A 23,163-nucleotide genomic window follows, 5' to 3' on the forward strand; every position below is an offset into this window, starting at 1 on the left:
CCTGAGATCAGGAGAGGCAGACTACCACTCGGCTCTGGTCCCAAAACGGTAAAGTTATCTTCCACACTGTAAAGTTCTATAACATTTTTGAATTGGTCTCCCACAGAGAAACAGTACAATGAAGCAGTTCGGAAGTACAACTGGCCAAAGGCAACTAGTGAACTCCATTTTTAGGACCAGTCCAAAGATCACTTCTAGTATTCTCTAGTATTCTGAGCTAACTGCTAGGGAAATACTGTGGGTGTTGGTGGCTAATGTATCCTAAAGCAACAAAAGATACATCAACTATGAAACATAACATTTCTATATACCAGAGAAAAACAGACTCTCAACACAGCAAACATTTGTAAAGCACTTCATTCATTCACAAAATGAATAATGAGTGCCTGGTATGGGGCAAGATCCTTGCCCTTAAGCAGTACAGTCCAGTGGGTAAAAAAAACACAGATATACATAAACACAAAACCCATATCTCATAACAAGCATATGATACTATCAGAGCACAGGAAAGATGATTCTCCAAACCCATACAGACAGATGTATGATGTTAACTGATGTTCTGGATTACAAAAAGGAGATTCCTTAACTATGTTTCTACACAAACTGTGTTGGCTCTTGTGTCTTGATTCCAAGCCTATTCTTCTATTTTCAGCTTTGTGATTCTTTGATCAAGATCTGCACATGGAATTTCCCAGACTCCTGTAAGATTCTGACAATTAGAGGCAACTTTAGAGGCTGGCAGGTGGCAGGAAGGAAGGAATTTATTCTTGTTTCTAATTCTTTTCAGCATCTCTCCAGCTACAGAGGATAGCTACAGTTCTAGCCTCCAGCTCTAAGCACCAACCATGCCACTCTCCTGCCAGAATTACCAGCAGCAACCTGCTTAATTCGCCTCGGTGGTCTGAGCACAGCTCTGAAAGATATCCTTCAGAGGTCCAAGCACAGCTTTGTGGGGTGCCCCTCAAAGGTCAAAGCCACAGCTATGCTGTGGCTCCTCCTTTCAATTCTTAAGTTCTGATAACCTCAGCACTACTTATCTTTTGTTCCCTTAGGCATAAGGGTGGTTGTTGCTTTCCAAAGTTAACACTATCTGGGAGTTTACCTCAGTGTTCCCTTTTTGCTCTTTCAGTCTTCTATCTGTATACCCAATTCCCTGTATTAACTCCTCTTTCTGAAATACCTAGTGTGGTTTGTTTTTCTGACTTAGAGAAAAATGAAAAATTATGCTCTTGAAACATAAACATAATTCAATCGTTTGGGTGAACTAAGATTAAAGAAAAGGGGAGATATATATATATATAAGCCAAATGAGCAGTAGTATGAGATGTAGCATCCAAAAAATGTTAAAGAAAATAAGACTTATGGTACTTTTTGCACTTTTAACTCTACCTTCTGACAAATAAAGCTTCCAGCCTTTATATGGTATGAATTGATCCAACGTTGATTGTAGTAGCAAAGACTGTGGGGTTTGTTCTGAAAAAACAAAAGAAACAAAACCACAAAAACAGAATACTAGGTTAATAGAAGCAGAACATTTTTTTTTCCTATTTGCTTCTCCTTACAACAATGAGACCCTGACATGTTATTAACAGAATATCTAAGTTACAGATTTCAATAAGAATTTTGGATATTAACATCCAAATATTACCTTAAGGGTAATGTCAAATAAAAGACAGACAAATTTGAGTTAAACTGCTCTTCATGACAGGCATGAACAGATTCCTTCACGAAGGAAAAAAATATTGCACTACCGTTGGCCTCCCCTACCAGGATGTTTTCCTGTGGCTTTATTCAGGTCAGGTCTGTGCTTTAGTTCTCTCCATTTTCCTAAGAAGCTCCCACCACCTCTTCCTCTTTTCCAGCTTTGAAATCTTCCCCGTCCAAATCCTCTGCCTCTGTACTCTCCATTCATGTCTTTTAAAAGATAGAGATTAGGAAGTCCTCATCAAAACTGTAGGAGAAACAGTGCTCCTAAAAATGTATTAACATAGAAAATAAGAAAAATTAATATATATTCTAGTTTGAGACCAGCAATGTTGCACAGCATGGTACAAACCCCAAACACTCTGCAGTAATTCTTCTAATCCTCATCTCCTTTTAAGGCCTACCACAGATGTTTAACCAAGTATACTGAGTGCTTATGCCTTTTCTTACTTTTGTCATGGGATTTGTCATGGGATAAAAATAAGAAAAGGTACCATACCTGTTTCCATGGAACTCTCACAATAGAAATGAAAATAAGACAGGTAATTAACTCTAAGATACCTCTGTAGTGTGGTGAGACTTATTACAGGGCAGCACTGTCTGAACATTATCCTGACCTGTGACATTAGGAATATATCATCATAGCTCCTTATATATAGACAATCCAGCTGTGCCATATCCACTTTTATCAGAGATACATGGATATCCTTTTTTTTTAATTAATTTATTTTTTTTATTTTGGCCACACTGCATGGCTTGTGGGATTTCAGTTTCCCGACCCAGGCCACGGCAGTGAAAGCACCAAATCCTAACAACTAGACCACCAGGGAACTCCCTGGATATTCTTACATAGGTATCTAAGACAGATCTTTCTGGGGAAGCACAGGAGTGGGACGGGTACATACATGTTTCAACCTTTCTTGTCCTGTAGGGGCCAAAATGGAAAAGAAGTTAATTTTCCAGATTTAGAACGACTGTGTTAAAACGACAATGAAAGCAAGATCATTTCTAGGCCAATACTGATAGATGGGTTATTTGCAATTTTTAGATAAATTTGTTGAAATGCAATAAAGTTTTTCTGAAAGCATATCCATATTTGTTAATATCATTTTGGGGGCTAATTATCCCTTCCTGCTTTTTTCTACTTTGTACGTGGTGAGATACTCATTTTAAAAAAAAATTTATTTTATTTTTTGCCACGCCGTGCGGCTTGCAGGATCTTAGTTCCCTGATCAGGGATCGAACCCGGGCCCACAGCAGTGAAAACGCTGAGTCCTAACCACTGGACCACCAGGGAATTCCCAAGACTCATTTTTATTAAACTCAAACCCATAAAGATAGTTCCTTGTTGAAAAGCAATAAATCAATACATAAGTGATCTTTAAAAATGGGTTTTAAGGGGCTTCCCTGGTAGCGCAGTGGTTGAGAGTCCGCCTGCCAATGCAGGGGACACGAGTTCGAGCCCTGGTCCAGGAAGATCCCACCTGCTGCGGAGCAACTAAGCCTGTGTGCCACAACTACTGAGCCTGCACTCTGGAGCCCACAAGCCACAACTACTGAGCCCATGCGCCACAAGTAGTGAAGCCCACACGCCTAGAGCCTGTGCTCTACAAGAGAAGCCACCGCAATGAGAAGCCTGCACACCACAATGGTCGCTGCAACTAGAGAATGCCTGCACACTGCAACGAAGACCCAACACAGCCAAAAAAAGTTTTTAAATGGGTTTTAAAATAATTCATATAAGTAGAGCACAGGGCAGTGAAACCATACTGTATGATACTGAAATCATGCATCTGTCAAATCCCACGAAATTATACAACAAAAAGAGTGAATCCTAATGTAACTATGGATTTTAATAACAATGTATCAATTTGGGTCCATCAATTGCAACAAATGTATCACACTAATGCAATATGCTAATAATGGGGGAAATGGGGGTGGGGGAAGGGAAGAGGACCTATATGGGAACTCTGTACTTTCTGTGCAATTTTTACAACAATAGTTGTAAACCTACAACTATTCTAAAAAATAAAGTCTGCTGAAGAAAATAGTTTACTCGTACAACTCAATATCCAAAAAATGAACAGAGGACTTGAACAGGCATTTTTCCAAAGAAGACTTAGAGATGGCCAAGAGGCACATGAAAAGATGCTCAACATCGTTAATCATCAGAGAAATGCAAATCAAAACCACACTGAGATATCACCTCACACCTGTCATAATGGCTATCGTCAAAAACACAACAAATAATAAATGTAGGGGAGGATGTGGAGAAAAGGGAACCCTAGTACACTGTTAGTGGGAATGCAAATTGGTGTAGGCAGTATGGAAAACAGTGTGGAGCTTCCTCAAGAAATTAAAAATAGGGACTTCCCTGGTGGCCCAGTGGTAAAGAATCTGCCTTCCAAGGCAGGGGACGCGGGTTCGATCCCTGGTCAGGGAACTAAGATTCCACATGGCGCAGGGCAACTAAGCCCCCACGCCACAACTACTGAGCTCACACACCTCAACTAGAGAGCCTGCATGCCACGAACTACACAGCCCACACGCTCTGGAACCCGCGCGCCACAACTGAAAAGAAGAGAAAACACGCACGCCACAACTAGAGAGAAGCCTGGGCACCACAACGAAGAGCGGTCGCACCGCAACTAAGACCCAACACAGCCCCCCCAAAAAAAATTTAAATAAAGTATAACCTATAAAAATTGAATCACTATGTTGTACACCTGTAACTAACATAACATTATAAATCAACTATACCTCAATAAAAGAAAATAGTTCATATCCTAAGAATAAAAATAAATAAGAATATATCCATAGACTGTAGTGCAATTCATTACAAGACAGCGTATCCGCATCTTTATTTAAAGCGATTTAAATTAGTAAATAAGTTAATAACAAGTTCATGTTATGGGCACTAACAGGGCTTTGGTAATCATCTAGACCACACCATACGTTAAGAAACTGAAGACCAGAGAAATTAAGCGAACTGATCAAGATCAAAGTTGTCTGTTGACAGTACTGAGCTCAAACTTCATCTCCACATTCCCAAGTTGAAGTGCTCCTTCGACAATGCTACGTGCCGTATCTTTTTCAAACGAGGTAATATGGTGAGAACAACTAGTAAAAATTCCAACATAAATGCAAGAGGTAGGACTGGAGAATGGGTAAACGCCACCCGTCGGGCTTCTATGCCTGGTTAAATACCTCACTTCATTTACGTCTCCTCAAGACTAAGTTCTTACTTGCAAAAGATGAAGGTCCCAAAACTCTCTTAGTTCATGGCTAGGCTGGTTCTCCCTTCCTCTCGGGGGGAAGCACGACGGGGCGGAGAGGAGACTCCGCGGTCCGAGCTCCTCAGGTGTCCCTGCCCAAGCCCCGCAGACTCTTCACCCTCAGCTCTCCTGACGTCCCCGCGCGGGATCGAAGCTCGTCTGTAGCAGCGGCCTGGGGACCTCAGCTTCTCCACCGAGGCCGCACAGCGGAGCCGGAAAATGTCTAGAGCACGGCGCCACAACAGCACGGCTAACCAAATCCCAGTTTTCCAAGTTCTTTTTTGGCGCTTCTGTGACGCAACTTCCGCCCGAAGCTGCGGCGAGACCGGAGGGGCGTGACGGAGGGCAGCCAATCAAGGAGATCGGCCTGACGGAAGCCTTGAGGCTCCCGGAAGCTGTCCTGAGGTTCTTATCGGAAAGCGGAAGCGGCGCGCAGCACGTGGGGGCGGTGCCGGTCAGAGGGCTTTGAGTCCTCTTGGTTTGTGGGAGGTGAGGCTGCCAGCGGCTACAGCCCAGGGCCAGGGGCAGAGCGCGGGGAACTGGAGAGACGCTGCGGAGCTCGGAGACCGGCTGAGCGTCATGGAGGGCTCTGAGGAGCAACCGGGCCCACGACCACCGCATCCCGGGGACCACCGCATCCGCGACGGCGACTTCGTGGTGCTGAAACGGGAAGATGTGTTTAAAGCAGTGCAGGTCCAGCGGAGAAAGTAAGTCGGGCCGCTGGCCTTAGGGGTTCTCCGCCCCCATCTTCTAGACACCCTCTCCCTCCAGGGTACCATTCTTGGATTCCCAATCCATTCTGGATTCCCAATCCTGTCCCTCGTTATCTCCTCTGGGATCTTCCCACAGAGGCCTTTGCCCCCAGGATCCCATCCTTGGCCCTCGAGATCTCCCTCACTCCTTCTGTCTTCCTACCGAACTTCCCTCCGTGATCTCATACTGGCCCTCCATCTTAAGCATCTCACTTTTTCCAGGGTCCTTTTCCAATTCTTGGCCCTCAGATGCTCTGCCCCTCTCTCCAGGCCCCCACCCCACCCCCTGTCCTGTGGTTCTTTCCCCAGGTTTTGAGTTCTTCTCTCCTGTCTTCTCACAGAACCCACCCTTCACCCTCTAGTCTCATTCTTGCCTCCCAGAGCCCCCCTCATCACAACTTTATTTTGTATTCTTGAAACCAGTGCTCTTTTCTTTCCAGAATTTCTGATTAGAAATGTGTAAAGTGCTAATACTAATTATTTAAGCTTTTTAATTTAAGTATAGCAGTGCAGCGAAGTCCTTAGGGTTATACGTTCGATGAACGATTCCATGTGCAGATGAACCTTTGGTTTTTCTTTCTAGTATTGTCCTTTTAAGTTGCTTTATCGTGAGATGTGGTTGTTTGAGTTTGCTTCTTACAGATGTGCTTTTTTAGATAAGAGCTTTTCATTCCCAAGGAGACAGACAGTAACATCTTTATTTCTAAAAAGTATTCTTTAGACATTTATTTTGAAACACTTTTCATCAGTTTTCTTGGCAGAAGCCATAGCATTAGTTTCCATTTTGTTTAGAAGATGACTCTTTGAGTTCAACTACATCCCAGGCCAGACTCTCCCTTCACTCTTTCCTCGGGGCTGCACTCATCTGGTTAGGCAGAAGCAGTCCTGCCTCTGTGAGCAGACTCTGCACATCCCCCTCTTACCCAAGGAAGGTGTGGCTCCATGTCCTTCTGACTGGGTCCCACTTTCCTGACTAGGGCAGTGACCTCTTGTCAGGCCAGTCAGTTTGAGTGACACACCCTTCTTTGCATATCAGACCAGCTGCCAGGGGGTAAACCCAACCCAGCTCAGACACAGTGTTTTGCTAGCACTGGGCTACTCAAAGGATGAGGTGGGGGAGGGTACACATCTGGGCTGAGCTGAGTTTCAGCTTCTCTGAGGGGATTCATGTCAGCAAATATTTAGAGTGTCTGTTATGTGTTAATCACTGAGGACCCAGCAACGAGCAAGAATTGGCCCTGTCTGGATACTTAGGATCGTGGAGAAACTCACTCAGGTGGTTCAAGTAAGGAGACTTAATGAAGATGTGACACATACACATACAGAGATGTGACAAGGTTTAGAGAACCAGTAGAGACTGGTGATGCATCCAAGGGTCTAGAATTGTGGGAAGCCTTCAGCAAGGGAGGCTGTGTGATGTGGTCTGTGGATTCTGTCATGGTTGGCCTCTTGGGGCACAGAGAAAGAAAGAGAAGGTGTAGGATGGGGCATAAAGAAAATTAACCAGTGTACATCTTTCAGAATTCAGAGTTCTGTTGATATGGGCCATGTCCTGAAGCTAAGCAGGCCTTCCTGAGATCCATTTGCTCTTTGCTGGATAGACCGTGTGGTGCAGTGGAAAGAACCAGGCTTTTAAGTCAGGCAGACTTGGATTTGAATCCCAATTCCTACTGTGTAACTGAATCTTGGGCAAGACACTTTTCCCTCAGTCTCAAGTTTGCTCACCTGGAAAGAGCTGTGTCCCAGGATTACTTAATTGAGAATTAAATCAAAAAGTATGAAACACCTGGCACATACTACCTAACCCCTGATCGACACTCAGTGGGTGTTAGTTTTTGTCTTTTGAAAGGAAAGTTTTTTGTTTTTGTGGGATTTCCCTTTTACATTGTTAAGAAGATAAAAATCTGGGTAATGGGAAAAGCTAAGATTGCCTGGGCCTCAGTAGAGCCTCATCAGTGTTAGGCACTGTTTACAAATGTGTAGATTGTCAATAATGTTCATATGTAAATATCATTTGCTTTTACTGGATGATTTTCAAAGAAAATGGCCAGTTAGGCCAGGGAATTTGTTAAATCCCTGTCATCTCAATGATTGTTCAGTTTTGAGATTTTCTTGTGTAAGTTACAAGAGGCGTCACAGTGTGTGTCTCAGTGGCATGGCAGTCTTGCTACTCAGGAAATCCAAAGTCTGCGAGTTTGGACATCCTGTCAGACAGTGCAAATTGGAGCCAGACCAATGCCTCAGAAGAGGAATGTCTTCTGTCCTTGTTTCTCATTCCAAATTCAGTGTTTTTGTGGCTTCTTTATTAATTTTGTGCAGTGTTTTATGTTTCTGACCCCAACCCAATCCTCTCTAGTTCATTTGTCAGTTCATGGTCAGAGATAATGCTGCTAATCATCCTTTAAGGAGACTGATTATGAAATAACCTAGATTGAATAAATCTTTCCTATACTGAATACAAATGAGATTCAGCTAATTGATTGCATTTCTTCCCCAGAAAAGTAACTTTTGAAAAACAGTGGTTCTATCTGGATAACGTCATTGGCCATAGTTATGGAACCACATTTGAAGTGACCAGTGGAGGAAGTCTTCAGCCTAAGAAGAAGAAAGAAGAGCCTACTTCAGGTGCACTGTACTATTTAGGATGTATGAAATAGTTGCTCTTGAGCTGGCTACTCAGAAACCTGTCAACTCGAATTAATTCTAGAATGCTAGCCCAGGCTGTCCCCAAAGAAATCTAAACTCATAATCTAAGAACTGTAGCTTGGTGGAATGCATTAGGGTCTGCCTTTGGCTTTGAGATACCTGGGTTCTGACTCCTGCCCATCATTAACCAGCTCTTCGACCTTGGGCCAGGTATTTGATGCCATGAATCCTTGCAGCTTCATTGTAAGAGTGGGTGTGGAGCCCTGTTGGTGTCTAGAAGTTACCAGCTCTTGAGGTAGTTAGCATATAGGGTAAGGATAATAGGTCTGGCTTTGAATTCAGCTGACTAGGTTTAAGTTCCAGCTTCATGACTTACTTTATAACCTTGACCTAGTTACTTGGTTTCTCTAAGTTTTATATTCTCATCAGTAAAATAGGGCCATAAACACATTTAATGCCCAAGCTGTAGTTGTCTTCTCACAGAGAAGTTCTTAACAGTGCCTTGCCTGTTAGAGTAACGACCCCATAATTTTAGTATTATTGTTAATTAAAATTAAATACTTAAATTTTTATCAAAATAAATGTGCTTAAATATTAATAAAATTAAAATACTTAATTATTAAAATTAAATAATTAAAACACTATTGAAGTTCTGGTTCAAACCAGTTTATTAAATACTTTTAAATCAACCTTCATGTTTTTATTAAGCACCAGGTATGTTCTAGACATGATTAAGCAGTGCAATTTCAGCAGTTCCTTAGATAGACTATCCCATAAAATTTATTTAGCAGTGGGGAACACCAAAAATAAGCAAACAGCATAATTTCAGATGGTGATATGTGCTGTGCAGATGGTAGAGTAGGGAGGTGTACTGAAGGCTGATTTGAAAGATGTGAAACTTGGCTGAGATGGTGAGCTCAGCCCTGAGTGATGGAAAGGATCCACCCACTTGGAGATGTCACAAGAGCATTCCAGACAGAGGGAGCAGCAAGTGCCAAAGCCCCGCATTGAGACCATGCTGCTCTGTGTCTAAGGAACAGAAAGAAGGGCAATGTGGCTGAGTACAGGGGTTGAGAAATGAGCCCTGGAAAGGTAGCCAGGGGCCAGGTCATATAACAACCGTGCAGGTCGTCTTTGAATTGCTACTGGAAGCCACTGTAGTTTTGTGCGTTGGAATAGATGAGCCAATTTGCATTTTAAAAAGAGAACTTTGGTGTCACGTAGATTGTAAGGGGACAAGAGTGGGAACAAGAATATGAATGAGTGGCTTGGAGTAGTCGTGACAAGAAAGGATAGTGGATTGGGGTGGGGGCAGTGGAACTGGAAGGCCAGATTTAAGTGGCTGATGGGCTGGATGTGGATACGAACTTAGAATAGGAAAGATTTTTAAATAATTTCAGATCATACATGTCATAGAGCAATTTTCTTCCTTAGAGACCAAAGAAGCGGGCACTGATAATCGAAATATAATTGATGATGGGAAATCTCAGAAACTTACTCAAGATGACATAAAAGCTTTAAAGGACAAAGGCATTAAAGGCGAGGTAAAATTCAAAGGATTTTTTGTTTTGTTTTCATTTGGTATTTAGGAAATTGCTTGCATTTTAAAGCAGACTTCTCCTAAGGTAAAATGTAAAAATACTGTACACTTCTGTTAAAAATAGCTTGAAGTGTATATGCAATTCAGTATATCAAAGATTTTGTTTCTTATAGGCAGGAATGTAAGTGAATAGCATTACTAATAGTGTTAGCAAAAGAGAATTTGATAACTTAGTTCATCTCAGAGCTTAAGTTTGTTCATTTTCAGTAATGTTTTCAGCCAGTGTCTTCAGGACTGACAGTTTTCTTTACTTCTTTTCTTCCTTTATTGTATATGTCTGTTCTTTTACTTTGATTTAAATGGAGTTTAAAGTACTTATATTTTAATACAAATTCTAGATAGAGTATAAAAATACAAGGTTCACCCATTTGGACTTCTGTGGAAAAGGGCCTGGAGAATCAGACATTTGGATACATTCTGGGGTAAGAAACCTTTGAAGTTATCTGTGCTGTGAAAATAAAGTTTCAGGAAATCTGCTTGCTCCTTTTCTTATAGGAAATAGTTCAGCAATTAATTGAAAATAGTACAACATTCCGAGACAAGACAGAATTTGCTCAAGATAAATATATAAAAAAGAAGAAAAAGAAGTAAGTAATTTTTGTTTTTAAAAGGATGAAAATATAAAATCTTTTTATAGATTTATAAAATATATTATTAAAAATAAAATATTTTAAACTAGCTTTTTAAAATTGATGTTCTGCTTTTCCTTCCCCCAGATATGAAGCCATGATTACTGTTGTGAAGCCATCCACCCGCATTCTTTCAGTTATGTATTATGCAAGAGAACCTGGAAAAATTAAGTACGCTTTGTTTCCTTTCAAAAGTATAATTGGGGGAAAGTATATCTTTAAGAAAGTCATGATTTTAAGTAAAATGAAAATCTTGCTCATCTGCATAAAGTGTCCTCCTACTTCATAAATTGTAAGTCCTTTTTTACTATTGCCTCCAAAGCAATCGATAATCTTATCAACATCATTTTTATGAAACAAACAAAACTTGAAAAATTATGATTAAAATAGCAGACTTTGCTTAGCTATAAATGAATGAATCATTTTTTTTCCTTAGCCACATGAGATACGATACGCTAGCCCAGATGCTGACGTTGGGAAATATCCGTGCTGGCAATAAAATGATTGTGATGGAAACATGTGCAGGCTTGGTGCTGGGTGCAATGATGGAACGAATGGGAGGTAAGATTTAACGTTTTCAAGTTCATTAAAACCCTACCATGATTTGAGTCGAGGGGTCTAAAAAACTCAAAAGTCGGGGACCTTGAAGATGGCGGAAGAGTAAGACGCGGAGATCGCCTTCCTCCCCACGGATACACCAGAAATACATCTACACGTGGAACAACTCCTACAGAACACCTACTGAAGGCTGGCAGAAGACCTCAGACCTCCCAAAAGGCAAGAAACTCCCCACGTACCTGGGTAGGGCAAAAGAAAAAAAGAAAAAACAGAGACAAAAGAATAAGGACGGCACCTGCGCCAGTGGGAGGGAGCTGTGAAGGAGGAAAAGTTTCCACACACTAGGAAGCCCCTCCGCGGGCGGAGACTGCGGGAGGCGGAGGGGGGGGCTTCGGGACCGAGGAGTAGTGCACAGCGACGGGTGCGGAGGGCAAAGCGGGGAGATTCCCGCACAGAGGATCGGTGCCGACCGGCACTCACCAGCCCGAGAGGCTTGTCTGCTCACCCGCCCGGGCGGGCGGGGCTGCGAGCTGAAGCTCGGGTTTCGGTTTTGGACGGAGCGCAGGGAGAGGACTGGGGTTGGCGGCTTGAACATAGCCTGAAGGGGTTAGTGCACCACGACTAGCCGGGAGGGAGTTCGGGGAAAAGCCTGCACCTGCCGAAGAGGCAAGAGACTTTTTCTTCCCTCTTTGTTTCCTGGTGCGCGAGGAGAGGGGTTTAAGAGCGCTGCTTAAAGGAACTCCAGAGACGGGCGCGAGCCGCGGCTAAAAGCGCGAACCCCAGAGACGGGCGCGAGCCGCGGCAAAAAGCGCGAACCCCAGAGACGGGCGCGAGCCGCGGCTAAAAGCGCGGACCCAGAGACGGGCGGGAGACGCTAAGGCTGCTGCTGCCGCCACCAAGGGGCCTGTGTGCGAGCACAGGTCACTCTCCACACCCCTCTTCTGCGGAGCCTGTGCAGCCCGCCACTGCCAGGTTCCCGGGAACCAGGGACAACTTCCCCGGGAGAACGCACGGCGGGCCTCAGGCTGGTGCAACGTCACGCCGGCCTCTGCCGCAACGTCACGCCGCCTCTGACGCCGCAGGCCCGCCCCGCACGCAGTGCCCCTCCTTCCCCCCCCTCACCCCCGGCCTGAGTAAGCCTGAGCCCCCGAATCAGCGGCTCCTTTAACCCCGTCCTGTCTGAGCAAAAAACAGACGCCCTCCAGCGACCTACACGCAGAGGCAGGGCCAAATCCAAAGCTGAGCTCCTGTGAGCTGTGAGAACAAAGAAGAGAAAGGGAAATCTTTCCCAGCAGCCTCAGAAGCAGAGGATTAAAGCTCCACAATCAACTTGATATACCCTGCATCTGTGGAATACCTGAATAGACAAGGAATGATCCCAAATTGAAGAGGTGGAATTTAGGAGCGAGATCTATGATTTTTTTCCCTTCTCCTCTTTTTGTGAATATGTACATGTATGCTTATGTGTGACATCTTGTCTGTATACTCTTGCTTCCACCATTTGTCCTAGGGCTCTATCCGTCCATGGTTTTTAAAAAAAAAAAAAATTTTTTTCTCAATAATTAATTTTAATTGTAATAACTTTATTATACTTTACCGTCGTTCCTTCTTTCTTTCTTTCTTTCTTTCCGTCCTTCCCTCCTTTAGACAACGAATCACCCCAAATTGAGGAGGTGGTCTCTGAGAGCAAGATTTATGATTTTTCCCCCTTTACCTCTTTTTGTGAAGGTGTATGTGTATGCTTCTGTATAAGATTTTCTCTGTATAGCTTTGCTTCCAACATTTGTCCTAAGGTTCTATCCGTCCCTCTTTTTTTTTTTTCTAAATATTTTTTAATTCAATAACTATATTATACTTTATTTTATTTTTACTGTATCTTCTTTCTTTCTGTCTTTTTTCCTTCTTTCCCTCTTTCCTTCCTTCCTTCCTTCCTCCCTCCCTCCCTCCTTTCTTTCCTTCTTTGCTTCTTTCTTCCTTCCTTCCTTTCCTCCTTTCCTTCTTTCTTTCCTCATACTTCTACTAATTCTCTCTACTTTTTCTCCCTTTTATTCTGAGCCGTGTGGATGAAAGGCTCTTGGTGCTCCAGCCAGGAGTCAGGGCTCTGCCTCTGAGGTAGGAGAGCCAACTTCAGGACACTGGTCAACAAGAGACCTCCCAGCTCCACATAATATTAAACGGTGGAAATCTCCCAGTGACCTCCATCTTAACACCAGCACCCAGCTTCACTCAACGACCAGCAAGCCACAGTGCTAGACAACCTATGCCAAACAACTAGCAAAACAGGAACACAACCCCACCCATTAGCAGAGAGGCTGCCTAAAATCATAATAAGGCCACAGACACCCCAAAACACACCACCAGACGTGAACCTGCCCACTAGAGAGACAAGATCCAGCCTCATCCACCACAACACAGGCACTAGTCCCCTCCACCAGGAAGCCTACACAACCCACTGAAACAACCTTAGCCACTGGAGACAGACATCAAAAACAACGGGAACTACGAACGTGCAGCCTGCAAAAAGGAGACCCCAAACACAGTAAGATAAGCAAAATGAGAAGACAGAAAAACACACAGCAGATGAAGGAGCAAGATAAAAATGCACCAGACCTAACAAATGAAGAGGAAATAGGCAGTCTACCTGAAAAAGAATTCAGAATAATGATAGTAAGGATGATCCGAAATCTTGGAAGTAGAATGGACAAAATGCAAGAAGCAGTTAACAAGGACCTAGAAGAAATAAAGATGAAACAAGCAATGATGAACAACGCAATAAATGAAATTAAAAGTACTCTAGATGGGATCAATAACAGAATAACTGAGGCAGAAGAACGGATAAGTGACCTGGAAGATAAAATAGTGGAAATAACTACTGCAGAGCAGAATAAAGAAAAAAGAATGAAAAGAACTGAGGACAGTCTCAGAGAACTCTGGGACAACATTAAACGCACCAACATTCGAATTATAGGGGTTCCAGAAGAAGAAGAGAAAAAGAAAGGGACTGAGAAAATATTTGAAGAGATTATAGTTGAAAACTTCCCTAATATGGGAAAGGAAATAGTTAATCAAGTCCAGGAAGCACAGAGAGTCCCATACAGGATAAATACAAAGAGAAATACACCAAGACACATATTAATCAAACTGTCAAAAATTAAATACAAAGAAAGCATATTAAAAGCAGCAAGGGAAAAACAGCAAATAACACACAAGGGAATCCCCATAAGGTTAACAGCTGATCTCTCAGCAGAAACCCTACAAGCCAGAAGGGAGTGGCAGGACATACTGAAAGTGATGAAGGAGAAAAACCTGCAACCAAGGCTACTCTACCCAGCAAGGATCTCATTCAGATTTGATGGAGAAATTAAAACCTTTACAGACAAGCAAAAGCTGAGAGAGTTTAGCACCACCAAACCAGCTTTACAGCAAATGCTAAAGGAACTTCTCTAGACAAGGAACACAAGAGAAGGAAAAGACCTATAATAACGAACCCAAAACAATACAGAAAATGGGAATAGGAACATACATATCGATAATTACCTTAAATGTAAATGGACTAAATGCTCCCACCAAAAGACACAGATTGGCTGAATGGATACAAAAACAAGACCCTTATATATGCTGTCTACAAGAGACCCACTTCAGACCTAGAGACACATACAGACTGAAAATAAGGGGATGGAAAAAGATATTCCATGCAAATGGAAACCAAAAGAAAGCTGGAGTAGCAATTCTCATATCAGACAAAATAGACTTTAAAATAAGGACTATTACAAGAGACAAAGAAGGACACTACATAATGATAAAGGGATCGATCCAAGAAGAAGATATAACAATTGTAAATATTTATGCACCCAACATAGGAGCACCTCAATACATAAGGCAAATACTAACAGCCATAAAAGGGGAGATTGACAGTAACACATTCATAGTAGGGGACTTTAACACCCCACTTTCACCCATGGACAGATCATCCAAAATGAAAATAAATAAGGAAACACAAGCTTTAAATGATACATTAAACAAGATGGACTTAATTGATATTTATAGGACACTCCATCCAAAAACAACAGAATACACATTTTTCTCAAGTGCTCATGGAACATTCTCCAGGATAGACCATATCTTGGGTCACAAATCAAGCCTTGGTAAATTTAAGAAAATTGAAATTGTATCAAGTATCTTTTCTGACCACAACGCCATGAGACTAGATATCAATTACAGGAAAAGATCTGTAAAAAATACAAACACATGGAAGCTAAACAATACACTACTTAATAATGAAGTGATCACTGAAGAAATCAAAGAGGAAATAAAAAAATACCTAGAAACAAATGACAATGGAGACACAACGACCCAAAACCTATGGGATGCAGCAAAAGCAGTTCTAAGGGGGAAGTTTATAGCAATACAAGCCCACCTTAAGAAGCAGGAAACATCTCGAATAAACAACCTAACCTTGCACCTCAAGCAATTAGAGAAAGAAGAACAAAAAAACCCCAAAGCTAGCAGAAGGAAAGAAATCATAAAAATCAGATCAGAAATAAATGAAAAAGAAATGAAGGAAACGATAGCAAAGATCAATAAAACTAAAAGCTGGTTCTTTGAGAAGATAAACAAAATAGATAAACCACTAGCCAGACTCATCAAGAAAAAAAGGGAGAAGACTCAAATCAATAGAATTAGAAATGAAAAAGGAGAAGTAACAACTGACGCTGCAGAAATAAAAAAAATCATAAGAGATTACTACAAGCAACTCTATGCCAATAAAATGGACAATCTGGAAGAAATGGACAAATTCTTAGAAATGCACAACCTGCCAAGACTGAATCAGGAAGAAATAGAAAATATGAACAGACCAATCACAAGCACTGAAATTGAAACTGTCATTAAAAATCTTCCAACAAACAAAAGCCCAGGACCAGATGGCTTCACAGGTGAATTCTATCAAACGTTTAGAGAAGAGCTAACACCTATCCTTCTCAAACTCTTCCAAAATATAGCAGAGGGAGGAACACTCCCAAATTCCTTCTACGAGGCCACCATCACCTTGATACCAAAACCAGACAAGGATGTCACAAAGAAAGAAAACTACAGGCCAATATCACTGATGAACATAGATGCAAAAATCCTCAACAAAATACTAGCAAACAGAATCCAACAGCACATTAAAAGGATCATACACCATGATCAAGTGGGGTTTATTCCAGGAATGCAAGGATTCTTCAATATACGCAAATCTATCAATGTGATAAACCATATTAACAAATTGAAAGAGAAAAACCATATGATCATCTCAATAGATGCAGAGAAAGCTTTTGACAAAATTCAACACCCATTTATGCTAAAAACCCTGCAGAAAGTAGGCATAGAGGGAACTTTCCTCAACATAATAAAGGCCATATATGACAAGCCCACAGCAAACATCATCCTCAATGGTGAAAAACTGAAAGCATTTCCACTAAGATCAGGAACAAGACAAGGTTGCCCACTCTCACCACTCTTATTCAACATAGTTTTGGAAGTTTTAGCCACAGCAATCAGAGAAGAAAAGGAAATAAAAGGAATCCAAATCGGAAAAGAAGAAGTAAAGCTGTCACTGTTTGCAGATGACATGATACTATACATAGAGAATCCTAAAGATGCTACCAGAAAACTACTAGAGCTAATCAATGAATTTGGTAAAGTAGCAGGATACAAAGTTAATGCACAGAAATCTCTGGCATTCCTATATACTAATGATGAAAAATCTGAAAGTGAAATCAAGAAAACACTCCCATTTACCATTGCAACAAAAAGAATAAAATATCTAGGAATAAACCTACCTAAGGAGACGAAAGACCTGTATGCAGAAAATTATAAGACACTGATGAAAGAAATTAAAGATGATACAAATAGATGGAGAGATATACCATGTTCTTGGATGGGAAGAATCAACATTGTGAAAATGACTCTACTACCCAAAGCAATCTACAGATTCAATGCAATCCCTATCAAACTACCACTGGCATTTTTCACAGAACTAGAACAAAAAATTTCACAATTTGTATGGAAACACAAAAGACCCCGAATAGCCAAAGCAATCTTGAGAACGAAAAAAGGAGCTGGAGGAATCAGGCTCCCTGACTTCAGACTATACTACAAAGCTACAGTAATCAAGACAGTATGGTACTGGCACAAAAACAGAAATATAGATCAATGGAACAGGATAGAAAGCCCAGCGATAAACCCACGCACATATGGACACCTTATCTTTGATAAAGGTGGCAGGAATGTACAGTGGAGAAAGGACAGCCTCTTCAATAAATGGTGCTGGGAAAACTGGACAGGTACATGTAAAAGTATGAGATTAGATCACTCCCTAACACCATACACAAAAATAAGCTCAAAATGGATTAAAGACCTAAATGTAAGGCCAGAAACTATCAAACTCTTAGAGGAAAACATAGGCAGAACACTCTATGACATAAATCACAGCAAGATCCTTTCTGACCCACCTCCTAGAGTAATGGAAATAAAAACAAAAATAAACAAATGGGACCTAATGAAACTTCAAAGCTTTTGCACAGCAAAGGAAACCATAATCAAGACCAGAAGACAACCCTCAGAATGGGAGAAAATATTTGCAAATGAAGCAACTGACAAAGGTTTAATCTCCAAAATTTACAAGCAGCTCATGCAGCTCAATAACAAAAAAACAAACAACCCAATCCAAAAATGGGCAGAAGACCTAAATAGACATTTCTCCAAAGAAGATATACAGAATGCCAACAAACACATGAAAGAATGCTCAACATCATTAATCATTAGAGAAATGCAAATCAAAACTACAATGAGATATCATCTCACACCAGTCAGAATGGCCATCATCAAAAAATCTAGAAACAATAAATGCTGGAGAGGGTGTGGAGAAAAGGGAACACTCTTGCACTGCTGGTGGGAATGTGAATTGGTTCAGCCACTATGGAGAACAGTATGGAGGTTCCTTAAAAAACTACAAATAGAATTACCATATGACCCAGCAATCCCACTACTGGGCATATACCCTGAGAAAACCAAAATTCAAAAAGAGTCATGTACCAAAATGTTCATTGCAGCTCTATTTACAATAGCCCGGAGATGGAAACAACCTAAGCGCCCATCATCGGATGAATGGATAAAGAAGATGTGGCACATATATACAATGGAATATTACTCAGCCATAAAAAGAAACGAAATTGAGCTATTTGTAATGAGGTGGATAGACCTAGAGTCTGTCATACAGAGTGAAGTAAGTCAGAAAGAAAAAGACAAATACCGTATGCTAACGCATATATATGGAATTTAAGGGGAAAAAAAAATGTCATGAAGAACCTAGGGGTAAGACAGGAATAAAGACGCAGACCTACTGGAGAACGGACTTGAGGATATGGGGAGGGGGAAGGGTGAGCTTTGACAGGGTGAGAGAGAGTCATGGACATATACACACTAACAAACGTAGTAAGGTAGATAGCTAGGGGGAAGCAGCCGCAAGGCACAGGGATATTAGCTCGGTGCTTTGTGACAGCCTGGAGGGGTGGGATAGGGAGAGTGGGAGGGAGGGAGACGCAAGAGGGAAGACATATGGGAACATATGTATATGTATAACTGATTCACTTTGTTATAAAGCAGAAACTAACACACAATTGTAAAGCAATTATACCCCAATAAAGATGTTTAAAAAAAAAAAAAAAAAAAAAAAAAAAAAAAACTCAAAAGTCATAGAAAGTGAGTTTGAGTTACTGGAAGCGAATGAAATGACTTGGGTGTGCCTGCACAGCTCCAGTCTCTGGGACCTTTCTCCGTAGCCCACATCTCCCAGCCTGAGCTGTGCTGGCACTCCCGACACAGTGTCCTTTCCAGCTTCTGTGTCAGTGGGGATGGTTCTGAAGCCTGTGACTGGCTAGGACCTCCAGGACCATGATTTCAGTTAAACTCTTGGATAGTTGGTGCTCATTTTATTGGCCTGAATTGAGAGTATAGGGTGGGAAGAATACTAGGGATGTATTCTGTACTAGAAGAGTACAACACAGCCTGATTTGTCTGCCCTTTTTATGACCCTGTTGAAGATAAGAACTTCTAACTGTCCTGTTTAAAGATTGGACTTGGGGGATGCTGAGAACCAATCACCAATCATGTAACATACAAAATTTGTATGATCACAGGGTTTTACTGTAGTGTCAAGGGGGGTACACTTCTTTAAGACTTCCTGTGTACCTGTTTGGAATTCTGTTACCCCCATTGGGAATATGCATGGACTCCAGATGGACCCCAGAGGAGCTGCATCACCTTCAACCTCTGAACAGCGTAAAGCAGAGAGACCTTCAGTCTCCTTACTGTGTAGTACCCCGAGGGTTGCATAGTCTAGAGCCGCCTCCATTGAGCAGATATTTGTTTCTTTTGTCTGTTCAGGTTTTGGCTCCATTATTCAGCTGTACCCTGGAGGTGGACCTGTTCGGGCAGCAACAGCATGTTTTGGATTTCCAAAATCTTTCCTCAGTGGTCTTTATGAATTCCCCCTCAACCAAGTGGACAGTCTTTTAAATGGAACATTTTCTGCTGAGATGTTATCTTCAGAGCCAAAAGACAGTGCTTCGGTTGAAGAAAGTAATGGCACACTGGAGGAAAAACAGACTTCAGAACAAGAGAATGAAGACAGCATGCCAGAAGCCCCAGAGAGCAATCACCCAGAAGAACAAGAAACAATGGAAATTGTCTCTCAAGATCCAGACTATAAGGAGCCTAAAGAGAGAGGAAGCAAAAAGGATTATGTAAGAATGTTAAGAGTTCCCACTACCCTCAGTATCTTCCTCAGGCTTCATTTAACTTCATGTAAGCCCTGAGATTTGATTTGGCTTTGGAGCATCAGCTCCCAAGATAACAAATATCAAAACAGACAGATAAAAAATGTGTGTGAGTGTACACACGTGTGATTTAATCTTTGGGATGGAGCTTTAGGATACAGAAGCATTGTATAGGTGGCTGCATGGTGGTTTTATAACCAAAGGGCTCTCTTATGTGTTTCCAGCTTCCTTATAAATGATCTCCTTCTGTTGCCTTAGTTCAAGTTGATAAATATTGTTAAAATGTTTTGACAGACCAGTGTTTCCATAAACCCGACTGAATGACCTCAGTATGTTGGTATCTTATTTTTCTTCTTGAAGATTCAGGAAAAGCAGAGGAGACAAGAAGAGCAGAAGAAAAGACATTTAGAGGCTGCTGCTCTGCTGAGTGAAAGAAACGCAGACGGGTGTGTTGCTGAAAGAACACAGGAGACATCTTGGTGCTCGTGGGCTCTGCTTCAAGCAGATTAGCATTCTCTGTCTGCTTGTCTATTTTGGTTGTAGTGAGGGCAAACATGATGATTCTGTCTTGGGTTTTTAAAGAAAGGAGGCTGCATCTGGCAGAGATGGGAAATTGATTATGCTGGTTTCAGAGTTTTAGAAGAAATTGAAATTTCTCCAATGATGTCACATCAAGTTGGGTTGTGTAGTCCCACTAGGTGCGGGTTGGGGGACATTCCAGTTGATATGTTACTGACTAAGGGCATGGGCTAAGGAAAACCTGACAGGAAAGGCAGATTCAGGTATCTGCAAAGCCAGTATTACAATGTTGGATTTTCTTCCAGATTTTTTTTTTTTAAATCAAGACTGTCATTAGAGTTGCCAACTCTAAGTTGGCCGCATAGAGTTGCCAGTCACCATGAGAGTTTATTATCCAGTTTGTGTTTCCTAGAAAGTAATAGCTCATGATTTTATTGTTGGAATCTCTAGAATGTTGTATTTAAAGTGCTTCCTTGTGTGAGTCATGCAAATAAATACGTGATATTTTAAAACCTGTGCTCTGGTTTGGGGACATAGAGAAATAATTTGTGTAACATTTACCTTGCAGTTTAATTGTAGCTAGTCGTTTCCATCCCACTCCACTGCTGCTGTCTTTGCTGGACTTTGTGGCTCCTTCAAGGCCATTCGTGGTGTACTGTCAATATAAAGAGGTAATACTGAAACAGAGTGGACAGGAATTCTTCCATCTGAATGTTGATTCTCAAATTGCACCCTCAAAATAATTATTAACAGAACTCTGTTTATGCCTTTAGCCTCTGTTGGAATGCTACACAAAACTGCGGGAAAGAGGAGGGGTCATCAATCTCAGGCTGTCTGAAACCTGGCTCAGAAATTACCAGGTATGTGTTCTCACAGCCAGTCCCTGGGAGCTGCTCTCCTGGGTCGCTGGCTCTGCACAGTAGTACCAGAAGCTGTTAAATAGGGATCTCCCTGTTTCTATCTATAGATATGGTGGAGTCTCACGTCTATAACTCAGAGAAAGTGCCCTGACCTTTCCGGACCCTTTTTTCTTTTTTCACGTCATGGTCTATTACTCAGATACCCGAGTCCAGAGACATTTAAAATGCAAACGACTATGGTTTGTGTTTCCCCAAGGCCTTGAGATCACTGTAGAGGGAATAACTGATAATAGCAAAATCCCTAGGCTAACAAGAAAGTGACCCTTTCCTTTCTGCTGGCATGTCTTTGCAGCAAGTGTTCGAGAGTTCCTGGTGGGCTCTGTGTCAGTTCAGGTCCTCTGGAACGTATATGCGAAGATAGAATTAAAAGTGTAAGAGAAATGCCTGTGAAAGATAAGACAAAAGGGAGCAGGATTAGGCAGGGAGAGCTGTCAGACCATGATACAGGTCTGATGCCTGTGACAAGTGGGAGGAAGGAGGGGAGGAAGAGCATGCAGTGCTGCTCTGAAAAAGTCTCAGCCAGGATGACGAGGAACCACAGAGCAAAAATTGCCCATTAAAGGAGGGAGAAAAACCAGGCCCAGAGCACTACACAAACCAGTTGCCCTTTCACCACCAGAAACTTGCTTCAGGTTTAAGAGAAATGGTTTCAGTTTTATATTTCAAAAGAAAATCACTTAAACCAATTTCTACGCTTTTATCTGCACTGTCATGTGAAAGATGGACCTCCTTAGGAATTGGTCTGATTAAATTGGTCTCTCTTCAGGCGAATCTGTCGTTTAAATTCTCATTTCTGGCATGTGTATTGTTAACGTGGCTTTATCTGCTTAGGAAAACATGAATGTCTGTCTTTCTGTCTTGATTAGGTTTTGCCAGATCGAAGTCATCCCAAACTACTGATGAGCGGAGGTGGGGGGTACCTTCTCTCAGGCTTCACTGTTGCCATGGACAACCTTAAAGCAGACCCCAGTCTCAAATCTAGCACCAGCACTTTAGAATCACACAAGACTGAAGAGCCAGCAGCTAAGAAACGGAAGTGCCCAGAGTCTGACTCAACCTTTCAAAAATTGCTTTGATTTTTGTTCTCAGACATTATGCAGTTAGTAAGTAAACTTTAAATGCCATTACTAATTGTGTTTTCATATCCTAAGAATGAGAACATGTCTATACCCCTGTTCGTGGGAAGGACAAGTAAGCCTTTTGTCCACCTCTGACACAGATTGGTTCTGTCAAAACCTCGAGCCAGAATACCCAAGCCTGGGGTAAGCAGTAAACTGGTATATGGCCAGTTGTGTTTATTTCACAAAAATCCTCTAAGTACTTTTAGTGCTCTGTGCAAATATCTTGAGAATTTAGAGATCAAAGAAATATATTTATACAAAACTTTGTTTATATGTTAAGCCAAGTGGAATAACACACCATCAGTGAAACTTGGGTACTGAAACGAAAGAATTTGTGGAAGACATTTCCTCTATTCATTATGTTCTCTTCAACCTAAGCAATATGAATGTGTGTGAGACTTACAGTACCAAAAATGTCCACCCTTTTCCCTCCAATGGAATAAACTTTTAATAATTTTGTATTTTATTATTTTAATAGGTGATGACCTAGAAAAGATCTGAGTATTTATTTTACTGCTGTTTTTGTCAGTAGAAAGGTGTTTTAGGGTACTTTTTTGAATTAATTTGCCAATCCTCTCATTCTTTGTTCTAAATAAAGTGACTAGAATTTTTGTGTACTA

General features: G+C 41.6%; 2 protein-coding genes across 7 annotated transcripts in view; one reads left to right on the forward strand and one right to left on the reverse strand.

Moving 5' to 3' along the window:
- The window catches only part of MCM8 (minichromosome maintenance 8 homologous recombination repair factor), a 39,165-nt gene extending 33,892 nt beyond the window's left edge, over positions 1-5,273 (reverse strand). For 3 of the 5 annotated variants that reach the window (XR_016387871.1, XR_016387870.1, XM_089896584.1), the window contains exons 1-3: positions 4,950-5,273; positions 1,768-1,971; positions 1,390-1,473 (exon numbers count right to left, since the gene is read on the reverse strand). Coding sequence is in view for 3 of the 5 variants with exons in the window: in XM_089896584.1 (XP_089752710.1) it covers positions 1,390-1,473; positions 1,768-1,912 (229 nt within the window). In the remaining 2 variants the exon portion in view is untranslated. The remainder of the gene's footprint in view (positions 1-1,389; positions 1,474-1,767; positions 1,972-4,949) is intronic. The other 2 variants (XM_022556503.3, XM_022556502.3) reach the window with 2 other exon arrangements.
- A 127-nt stretch (positions 5,274-5,400) lies between these two features.
- TRMT6 (tRNA methyltransferase 6 non-catalytic subunit) lies at positions 5,401-23,160 on the forward strand. Of its 2 annotated transcripts, XM_089896585.1 has the most exons (12): positions 5,401-5,686; positions 8,229-8,356; positions 9,812-9,921; positions 10,316-10,399; positions 10,473-10,564; positions 10,694-10,777; positions 11,043-11,167; positions 19,592-19,950; positions 20,344-20,429; positions 21,071-21,173; positions 21,276-21,362; positions 22,289-23,160. In XM_089896585.1, exons 1-12 carry the CDS (start codon positions 5,559-5,561, stop codon positions 22,496-22,498), a joined length of 1,596 nt encoding a protein of 531 aa, XP_089752711.1. In that variant the 5' UTR covers positions 5,401-5,558; the 3' UTR covers positions 22,499-23,160. The 2 variants fall into 2 exon arrangements, with proteins under 2 accessions (XP_089752711.1, XP_022412209.1); XM_022556501.2 differs by lacking the exon at positions 10,316-10,399 and having other exon boundaries at positions 5,406-5,686.
- The last annotated feature ends 3 nt before the right edge of the window (positions 23,161-23,163 follow it).

The sequence above is a fragment of the Delphinapterus leucas genome, chromosome 15 (assembly GCF_059928025.1).
Source record: "Delphinapterus leucas isolate spDelLeu-1000000601 "Yukka" chromosome 15, BTC_Dleu_Yukka2, whole genome shotgun sequence".
NCBI lineage: Eukaryota > Metazoa > Chordata > Mammalia > Artiodactyla > Monodontidae > Delphinapterus > Delphinapterus leucas.

Coding starts and splice junctions, on each gene's coding strand:
- TRMT6 (XM_089896585.1), top strand. CDS start 5,559: ATGGAGGGCTCTGAGGAGCAACCGGGCCCACGACCACCGCATCCCGGG. Junction 19,951..20,343: donor GAGGAAGCAAAAAGGATTAT/GTAAGAATGTTA, acceptor TTCTTCTTGAAG/ATTCAGGAAAAGCAGAGGAG. Junction 21,363..22,288: donor CCTGGCTCAGAAATTACCAG/GTATGTGTTCTC, acceptor TGTCTTGATTAG/GTTTTGCCAGATCGAAGTCA.